At 45.3% G+C, this 9,966-nt stretch overlaps 1 protein-coding gene across 1 annotated transcript in view; it reads left to right on the top strand.

Annotated features, from left to right (window-relative positions):
- The window catches only part of MAPK8IP3 (mitogen-activated protein kinase 8 interacting protein 3), a 36,837-nt gene that overhangs the window by 12,528 nt on the left and 14,343 nt on the right, over nt 1-9,966 (top strand). The window contains exons 4-10 of the mRNA XM_010134783.1: nt 1,598-1,655; nt 2,662-2,814; nt 4,378-4,459; nt 6,155-6,306; nt 6,927-6,983; nt 7,465-7,635; nt 9,200-9,326. Coding sequence (XP_010133085.1) covers nt 1,598-1,655; nt 2,662-2,814; nt 4,378-4,459; nt 6,155-6,306; nt 6,927-6,983; nt 7,465-7,635; nt 9,200-9,326 — 800 coding nt within the window. The remainder of the gene's footprint in view (nt 1-1,597; nt 1,656-2,661; nt 2,815-4,377; nt 4,460-6,154; nt 6,307-6,926; nt 6,984-7,464; nt 7,636-9,199; nt 9,327-9,966) is intronic.

Below are 9,966 nucleotides of genomic sequence, written 5' to 3'. Positions count from 1 at the left end.
TCCCTCAGCACCTGCAACCTCCTTGTGCCATTTTAATGTCTTACTGGCTAAATATTTATTTGATCATTTGTAGAATCACTAAAAAGGAACAAGAAAATCATCTAGTAAGTGGATGACTTCTTGGTCTTTCAGTCAACACAATGGCATGCCACAAGTGAAAGGGCTGTAGTTCGTTCACCAAACACAAACACGCCTCCGTTTACATTGCGGTTAGCGCCACTTTTTTGCTGTCTGCAATATTCTCTGACACAGAAACCAAAGGACATTGGCTGAAACATCAAAGTGATTAATTATCTGTCTGCTAACTTTTCAAAAATTGTTTGAAAATGCTGCTTCTTACTCATTCTTGCTGGGAATTCGCTTTGGCCATCATGAATTCATCCCATTTAACTGGGGGAAGAGGATCTGTATGTTGGAGTGTCGTGATGTGTTCTCACTTGTACACTACATATTTCTCTAACTTCCATTTACTTCGTGTTTGTGTTGGTTTTATTTTATTGCAAATATTAATTAATCAGTAAATAACGGATCATGAAAACTGCTGATGTCTTTGCTGTAAAGGAAGAGTTAGTTCAGAGGGCAGGACGAGGAGAACTTCAGCACGAACACTCATGGTTGTGAGTCTTCATGCTCTGCGACCTGTGGTGAGAAATGAGCTGCAACCCTCAGTACTCTCCTCTGACGGGGAGAGGCCTCTTTGCCTTTAGTTCTCAGATGGCCTCTATTCCCTACAGTAAGCCAGAAGCTGACCCCGGGGGCCAGCAAGTCCCTAGCAGCAGGAAACAGAGCAGATGTGCTTTTGGTCCCTAAATTCCTTTCATTCAGATTTATGAAATACCGAATTCGACCTTCGCTCTTAGCCCCAGGTTTTCAAAGTGCTTGTAACCCAACCTGCACATTGCAGTCATTGTACATGGATGCCCAAGTGCAAGGGCAGTGTGTCTGCTGTAGGTATTTTCTTGAGTGAGGGTCTTAAGTGGTGGGACTAAGACTTCAGATTTGAAACACCGTGAGAAAAGTGTTAAAGGTAGATAGATAGAGCAATGGACAATCTAAAGTCCTATTAAAATTGCTCTAGTGGAAGGCTGGTGATGGAAATTCCGCCTTTCATGTATGTGAAACTGGTCACAACTACGAGCCCAGCTGTGTTTCGAGAAATGGAAAATTTGGCTTATGCTAACAAAGAAAGTAAGTTACTGATGTGCAGATGTGACTGCCGATTTGGGCAGTGTTCTGCTGTCCTCTGTGAAAAACCCGTGAAATTCTACCTTCTTTCCGTATGAGTGATGACAAAAAATGGTTGCAGTAGCTCATGGCTGAACCATGGTGTTAGTGAAGCCCTCGTCTCTGTCCCTCTCGAGCAGTCTGTGAAAGCGGGGGTAAGAAGCTCGGTCTCTCTTTGGGCTCTTCACAGAAGGACGCATGGGTATCTTGGTGCTGCATGGTCTCTCAGCAAGAGGCACTTCACTCTCCACAGCAGGACACAGAAGCCTAGGGAAGCCGAACAAGTGTTTTCCTCAAGCATGAGTCAGGCAGGGCCACACAAGCTTCCTATTTCTAGGAGAGCAGGTGAAAACTGCCTGGCCTTTCTTTTCAGGAATGGGCAAGGAAGTGGGAAATCTGCTGTTGGAGAACTCGCAGCTGCTGGAGACCAAGTAAGGAACTGTTGTATGCTCTGAACTGCCTGCCGAGTTAGAAATGAGGTGTCGTCTTGAAGTAGGTCTTGGCTAGATCTCACAGGGGCCCCCTCAGCAGGACTTGCTCCTTTATCTAACAGGTTCCCTTGAATACTTGTTGTTCCTTGAGCTGTAGAAGAGGAATTGCTCTTTGGAGCGACTTTCCCAGCTGTTTCCTTTCTGCAGTCCCTTGGGTGAGGTCTCTGGGCACGGGCCAGTAGGGTCTGATCCTAACTGAAATCAGTGGCAGACTTCTCATTAGCTTCAGTGGGAATCTAGAGGCGGCTCTGAGCCTCTGTGAGGATGCTGCCGTTTGGAAGTTTTTATTTGCAAAGTTTGCTATTTGAAAAGGAAATTTTCTTACTATTGAGAAGAGTTTTCAAAACCGTAGTTGTTGAGAAAGGAGAAGCGGCAGCAGGAAGTGTAATGGACTTGATGGAGAAAGTTGCAAACCAGACGCTAAAGCTAAGCATCCGGGGAGAGGAAGGCCACGGACTCTCAGCAGAGAGTTGGAAACTTACTGTGATAGGAAGCTGACGATTTAAAGGATTTTAAGGTATTTCAGAGGTGATTGGAAATGCTTATTTATATCGCCATCATCTACAATTATCCACAATTACAGACCTCAGCAGTTCTGAAAGGTGCGTTTCAGATCCTCATTCTGTTAAAAATAGATTTGAACCTTTTGCAGGCGATGGCTTACCCTACACCTGCTTTATGCAGGATTCCGACATCATCTTAAGGAGATGTTGGTCTGTCGGTCAGGATAAAGGACTGGACAAACCTCATCCACTTATGGTGATTTCTGTGTTATTCTACAACTCCTTCTTGCCAAAACTTTTCTGTGGTTACAGCTGGACTGGATTGTTGAGATGCACTCGTTTCAACTCTCCTTGTAGTGCCTGTGACTTTAGTTTCAGCTCTCTCTTATGGACCGCTGCTGGTTTTGGGCATTTTTGCTTATTGTCCCTTTCACACCTTCAAGAAATGCTTTGAACGTTGTGAAGAATGATTTGATTGCCAAGGTGGACCAGCTGTCTGGAGAGCAAGAAGTGCTGAAGGGAGAGCTCGAAGCAACAAAGCAGGCCAAAGCCAAGATGGAAACTAGAGTGAAGGAGCTGGAGGAGGAGCTGAAAAGGTGAGTGATTCGTAGCCTGCCCCGGGGAGCTGAAAGGACATGAGTGATAAGCCTGTCTCCTCTCCTAGTTTTCCTCCGTTTCCCTTATGGAGTTTACTGTTGGAATTCAGAGGTGCCTTACAGAGCTGATGGGAGGTGTTTGATGGATGGTTTAATGTTACATTGTTTTTACTGCCTGGAAATGGATTTTTGAACCTGAGAAAACACACAGAATTTTCCTCCTCAGGACTAGGATGCTGCAGGAGCAGCTGCAAATCCAGACTCCCTAGATTGAAGTGTTTGGAATTTCAATTTGCAGTTTAAAAATAAATAAATAAATAAATAGAAATTAAAAGAGAATCGCAAACCTAGTAGTTTTGTAAGAAACTGTCGATCCTCACAACAGCCAAGACAGCCCTGAGAGGAATGAATACTCATTCATTTAATGAAAGAGCTAATACAGATTCCCACAGACAACATTTAAATGCCAGTATTGTTAATTGTTTCGTTGTGCATGTTCAGAATGAGAAGAAGAGGCAGAGAGGTTTTAAAGGGCTATGCAGGAGGCTTTGGGAGAGATCCCACTTCTTATTTTCCATTCAAACTAGAGGAACCGGAGCCTTGGCTGCCTAGTAAAGCCTGTGATGATTTCACAGCCATAAAACCGAAGATGCCCACGAGGCTCAAAGCACACAGTTACATTTTGACTCGCTGTGCATTGCACTGGAGTACCTTAACTCAGAGGACAGGGTTTACATTGCAGCTGGAATCTGGAAGGTTACCTCTGCGATCGAGCACAGAATCACCAAGAATAACACTGACTGCTCTCTTCGTTGTTCAAAACGTCTGCAATGCAGATAGCCTCACGAGCAGTGGAAATAGGTCTGTTTCTTAAAATGCCTTTTTGTGTCTCTCATACATAATATCTAGAATGTATTATGCAGCGGGGAGATGGACCTTGCCCTGGCCAGCATGCTGCCTTAGGAGTTGGAGACAGCATGGCTTTTCTGCAGAGCCATTGCTGTTCCTAACAGTGCTTGTAGTTCAGGTGGTGCACGACTGCGCTCGATGTGGAGTGAGAAGTCAAAAGCACTCAGATAAATAGTTTAAGTATTTCATTAACACGGATTTGATGTTCTGTTCTTTGGCAAATTGTTCTTCACATTGGAGGCTTTTTTCACTGCACTGAAAACAGAAGCAGCCCAGAAGAAGAACTTAGGCCAACATTTTCACTGCTGATAAAGGCTCAGTTTTCCCATGGTGAAGAACTCATCAAACATTTGAGCATAGATTATGGCTGTGAAATGGGAATTGGCTGGACTGTTGCAGTGGTCGGTATCTTGGTGCATACATTAAATGTTCCAAAGAAATAGGGTGATGTTGGTGAAGCTGTTCAGAGTAACACGCAGCGAGAGAGAGGGGGAAATGTCAGAAGCATCTCATAGTTTGTACACTTAGCTCGCATTTTTTAAACATTTCCTTGCATGCAGAGAGACCTTCCCGTAGATGGTTCTCCTCCGAAAACACCTCAGGGCCAGCCATGGTATCACTTGCTGGTTTGATGCCTTTCTTCCTGTTTCCTAGAGTGAAATCTGAAGCGATTGTTGCCCGACGAGAACCCAAAGAGGAGGTGGAGGATGTAAGCAGCTATCTCTGTACAGAATTGGTATATTACATTACTAAAATGCCTGTGGGGAAAGGGGGTTTATGTACTTACTCTGTGGTACTTCATGTATCTGAGTCCTGAGATGCAGGTTGATCTGCCTTTTGTTAACCATGAGGGCAGAGCTGGCCAGCTGTGGGTTGTTGCTGATAGACAGATGCTGTGACATTCCTCTCTGTCTGACTTTCAGACCATAGGTTGGCAAAGACGAGCAGCCGGCACAGCGGCAGTTCCATGCACGGAACCACAGTGTGGTTTCTGCAGAGCAGTGCCAGTTTCTCCCGTAATGCTGAATTACAGTCTAGCGTGCAGCCAGACCTGAGGACCGTGTCTCAGTGTTGGCAGTAAAGCTGTAAGCCTGAGAACATTGTGCAGTGAAATGCAGGTTCTACAGACAGCTGTGCAGCAGTCACTGCCTCCTCTCATTAGTTCCGTAATTGCAGTCTTGCGTCGTCGTTTTTCTCATGATTTCTTTCACAGAAGACAGTGCTGCCTGTTAGCTGGGTACAGGCAGAGAAGGCTAATGGGCTGTTCTAGGACAGCTCCTCAAACTGTTTTGGCTAGGGTAGAGGCTTTTCAACAAAGATCAGCTGAAGCCAAAAAAAAAAAAGGCAAGCCAAAGCGATAATGGAGATTTTCCATGTAAATGTCACTCTGCTAGGGCAGGCAATTAGATACACTTCTTTTCACTGTGTTCTTACTCTCTAAAAGGTACCGGAGCAAGTTCAAGTCTAATGGAATTCTTTTAATGGGGGTGAACTTGGTCTGCTGAGAGTTGAGATAGATAGGAAAGTTTTCAAGATGTGCCTGTGAAATGCTGCAGAGGACTGGTTTTCTTTTAAGCTGAACTGACAGGAGGTCTGTTTTTCTAAATTAAAAAAAAAATGTGTAAAATTCTTTATTTACACACCTCCTGATTTGTTCTGGTTGAACAGGTTTATTCCAAGTCCAGGGAGGATGGAGAGGGGGTTAGTTAATTTGTGCTGTTCCAGCTCTGAGCATTACCCACCAACCAGGCTGAGCTTGCGAATTGACTCAGTCTAGGCACATCCCAGCGCCACTTCGTAGTAATAAAAAATCCAAAAATCTTTGTGATTGTCTTATGACAATCTTTATGACTGTCTTCTCAGACAGGTACTTTCTCCAGCTTAGCCATGTGTTCTCATTTTCTGCTCCTCAAGAGAGACAAACAGGACCTCATTCCTATTGCCTCCTAACCCAAGGTCACATGTGCCCTCATTGGAAGGCCAAGGTGTGTCACCGAAGAGGAGAAGGCCTTTCTTTAGTTTCTTGTGCCCTGTCAGTGTGTACTAGCAGAACGCCTCCTTCCCAGTCCTTTCGAGCGGACGGGTGGCATTACGAGGTGCTCTGTGCTGCGTCTGCCTGGGTTTGCTAATGAACTAAAACTAATGTCAACTTTCATAATTCCTTGTAGACTGTCAAAGCACCTGACTGGCAATAGTCCCTGGATGGGGTTTTCAGTTTGGTGGTGGTTTGAATTCTAATTTCCATGGGTTTGCAGAACATCCCAGAGGTCTGTGGGCAGTAGTTTGGACCTCACTTGTCTAGAATTAGCACCTCATATGGGGAAATCGGGGTAATGAAACCAAACAGGAGGAGAACTAACAAATATGTCTTTCTGTCTCCTGACTTGCCCTCTACTAACGTCAATCCCCTTCCATCTTTGTCTGGCTGAAGCAGTGCTCCTCCCCCCTGCAGGACAACATTCCCATAGCTCAGCGCCGCCGCTTCACTCGTGTGGAAATGGCCCGGGTTCTGATGGAGCGCAATCAGTACAAAGAGAGGTTGATGGAGCTCCAGGAGGCTGTCAGGTGGACTGAGATGATCAGGTGAGACAGTGTTGGTGAACATTCCTATTTGGGGCAGAGCCTGGACACGTTTGACCTGAGGTCAGTGGAAACTCCTACCAGGGTATGGGTCGAGAAGTGCTGGAAGTTTTCCGGACCGTAGATGCTTCTCTCCTGCAATCTGATTCTTTCTTTCTTACTCCTGAACCTGGGTTGCCAGTCTTCAGTTGCCATTGTTATTTGGAGACACTGAGCAGTTGTTCGCCTTGCTTGTTTCTTGAGTGCCGATTAAGCTAGAAGAAGCTGTAGGGAAGAATTTTGCTTCTAATTAATGAATTCTAAATGCTATAGCTTGAAGTGAATATAATGCTGGAGATTGTAGTTACCAGACTGGTACTGTGGCTGTGATAATGATGCAGGGAGTTGATAAAGCTTTGAGTTGAACACGCTTATTTGCACTTCATGTCAACATTGAAGCATAAAGTGGTTGGGTGTGCTTACATTGAAGGCAGGACATGTCACTGCTTCTGTTGTGTTTCAAAACATGTCAGAATGAATTCTGAATTTTGACACGGCTTCCTTGGTGGAAATGCCTTGCTGCTTGGTAGGGACTTGGGTAAGAGATGCTGAAATGAACTTTCTTCTGCTGTGTTTGTCCTTAGAGCTTCCCGTGAGCACCCGTCCGTCCAGGAGAAGAAGAAATCCACCATTTGGCAGTTGTAAGTTCTTTGGTGGTTTGTGTGAGATTAAGAAAAGGGGGAGTGTTGCCATTTCTACGTACTTCAGAGAGCAACTTAATAGACTCTGACATTAATGAAACATCAACTAAAGTTGTTGTTAGCTGAACCCTTTTGCCTTCAAGGGCTTCCTTTGTCCTTATCGAAATTAAAATCAGATGTGAACATCAGTGTTGGTTTTCTTTTACAAGCTGAAAAAGATCACGAGTGTCCTGGAAAGGAAACGTACATATGCTGGCAAACGATTTTAATAAAGGGCTGTCTTCAGAAGCTATCTGGTTGTGGAAGTCGATAACACTGTGTCAGTCCAAGTGAGGACTTGGCTCTATGTTTGAAGCCAGGCAGTTTTCTCAGAGGGCTTACAGCCCTGATTGCATAGCTCTTGCTTCCCTGTTGTGAATCTACGGCGTGTTGTCTCCCCAGGCACCTTTTCCCTTATTTATTGGCCTTTTTCTGTCCTTAGCTTCAGCCGACTGTTCAGCTCTTCCTCGAGTCCCCCACCAGCAAAGAGGACCTATCCATCTGTGAACATCCACTACAAGTCTCCAACAACAGCAGGGTTCAGCCAGCGTCGCAGTCACACCATGTGCCAGATCTCCTCTGGCAGCCGCACCCTGGAGTTCTTCCCTGAAGAGTGAGTCACGTGCTGTGTGTCCAGCCAGGTCCTCCTGCAGCTCTCCCAAGTAGCTTTTCTGAAAATGAGCTGTCTTCGGCTTTCGCAAAAGCCCGTGTGATGTTCATATGGTTCTGCCTCATGTGGTTTGTCTTCCCGATCTTCCCCTTACCGGTGACTGTCTGTGGCCTCAGCAAACAATGTCCTCTCAAACATACCGCTGCCGTGGCTTTCTGTGGTTCATCTCAGCAGGGACCACTGGAGGCTTGAGTTGGCCTCAACCCTAGTTCACTCGTGTTTGCAGGCTGCATGATAGAATGAAATAGGGTTTTTGTGGTGAAGTGTGATGGCAGCATTGAGACAGCGGGATAGAACCCTGTCGACAAGGAGTTTAGGTGAAGACAAAAGTTCCCTCAACAGCACATTAGTTTACAATATTTGGTTTTAATCTTAACCCTGCTAAAAGAGAGCCTCTGCTACTGCAGTCTTCTTCCTTCATGTCAGAGACATAAAGAACAGGGAGAAAATGCGTTCTGCCATGACGAGATTGTGCAGTGTCATGTGTTGCGTGTTTTTGAGGAAGGACTTTGGAGATTGTGACGATGAAGTATTGTAACTTATGCAGTAGGAAGGATTTGTTGGAAAGGTGCTAGATCAGGTTAGGAGAGGCGGTCTTCAGAAGGGTAAATTTGTATTGTATAGATACTCGCTGCCTTTGTTCTGTTCCTTTTACCTGTGACAACACTGCAGTCGTTGTGTGGTGTCGGAGTGCGTTTTAGCAGCACCTTAAACAATGTGACTAACCGCTGGCAGAAGCTGTTTGTTCTCTCGTCCTCTCCCCAGGGCAGGAAGCATGTGCAGGGACACGGTTTGTTTGTGTGAGGCGTTGGAGGCTTTTTTAAGTACCTGTGTCACTGTGCGTGTGTGTGTTTGAGTGTATGCGGTTTTGTTTTGGATTGTATTTTTTTGCTGATGTTGTTTGTACCTTGGAATGATACGTCAAAAACCTATTGAGAGCTGGAACTGATATTCCAACAGCCTTTGTGCATATTAAAACATGTCTTAAGAGCTCACAGATCAATTTTTCTTTTAACCTTTGCCAGCACAAAGTTGGAGTTGTGATGAAACCAGCAGTTAAAACAGCAGTTAGTGCATATTTTCCTTGTCAGCAGAAAAGCTTTAAAATGAACAGAAAAATAAATAGTTGAGGATAAGGAAGGAGGGGAAGAAGTCAAAAAGCCTTCCTGATGGAGACATTAGATTGGCAAAAAATGGGTGTAGTGTCATAGATTCATAGGTCTAACGGAAGGTTAATCGCCTGTTTCTGAAGGGCTCTTGGAGCATGGAAGTGGGGATGACAATGATAAGGCCTGCCACATTGCTCAGGTGACAGGGAGTTCGAGATAGGGGTGCCTGGGTCTCCTTCTTCACAGAGTTTTTCTCACTCTGATTTCCTGCACCTGTTTTCAAAGATGGATTTGGTTTGCTTTGTGTTTCCTGCCCCTGCTATGGTGACACTCCCTCAACCTTCAGTTTCTGTTCTTAACCATCGATTGAGAAGTAAGGCTGTTGCTTCTCTCCTCAGTGACTGTACGTCCTCAGCACGCCGTGAACAGAAACGGGAGCAGTACCGCCAGGTCCGGGAGCACGTGCGGAATGATGATGGGCGACTGCAGGCCTGCGGATGGAGCCTCCCTGCCAAGTACAAGCAGGTAGGGACCACTCTCCAGACAGGCTGATGTGGCGTCATCCCTCACAACGAAACCAGTGAAGACCTAACTCTCCCACTGGTAACCCTACCCTTAGTCCTTAAATATTCCATTTAGAGGTATCATATGCGTGTTGTGTGTGGGCGATAGTTGTAGGCACAGATCAAATAATCCGTATCTCCACCAAAGTTAATGGAGGGACCATTTCTCTGCATAAAGGTGCTGAAAGAACATACCCTAAACCACGAGTAAGTAAACTGCTTTGTCCAGAGTCCAGTACTTGTTTTTATTTCCCTTGTTATTATAATTAGGCTCGAATGTTAGAATTTTGTTTATACTCTGAGAACTTTACCAATCATTTAGTATAAAAAACCAAATGCAGTGCAGTTTGCTCCTGCTTCTCCCCAGCAGTAGCACAAAATCAAATGACATCAGCCTCGTTTGTTGGCCTGTGACTCATCTAACTGATCAGAGTCCACCTGGAAGGAAGCGTGGCGTGAAAGTGGGCGAGTTTCAGGCCGTGGTGGAAGGGAACACCAGTGTTCTGACCTCTTTGCGTGAAGCACCTATTAACAGGTCCTTGGTCAGCAGTGCAGTGTATAGCCTCTGCTGACCATACCTGGGGCACTGTATCATGGTGAGA

This window comes from Buceros rhinoceros, unplaced genomic scaffold (assembly GCF_000710305.1).
Source record: "Buceros rhinoceros silvestris isolate BGI_N320 unplaced genomic scaffold, ASM71030v1 scaffold32784, whole genome shotgun sequence".
In the NCBI taxonomy this organism is placed as follows: Eukaryota; Metazoa; Chordata; class Aves; order Bucerotiformes; family Bucerotidae; genus Buceros; species Buceros rhinoceros.
The sequence above is the reverse complement of the archived record's forward strand: the minus strand, read 5'-3'. Positions and strand labels throughout refer to the sequence as shown.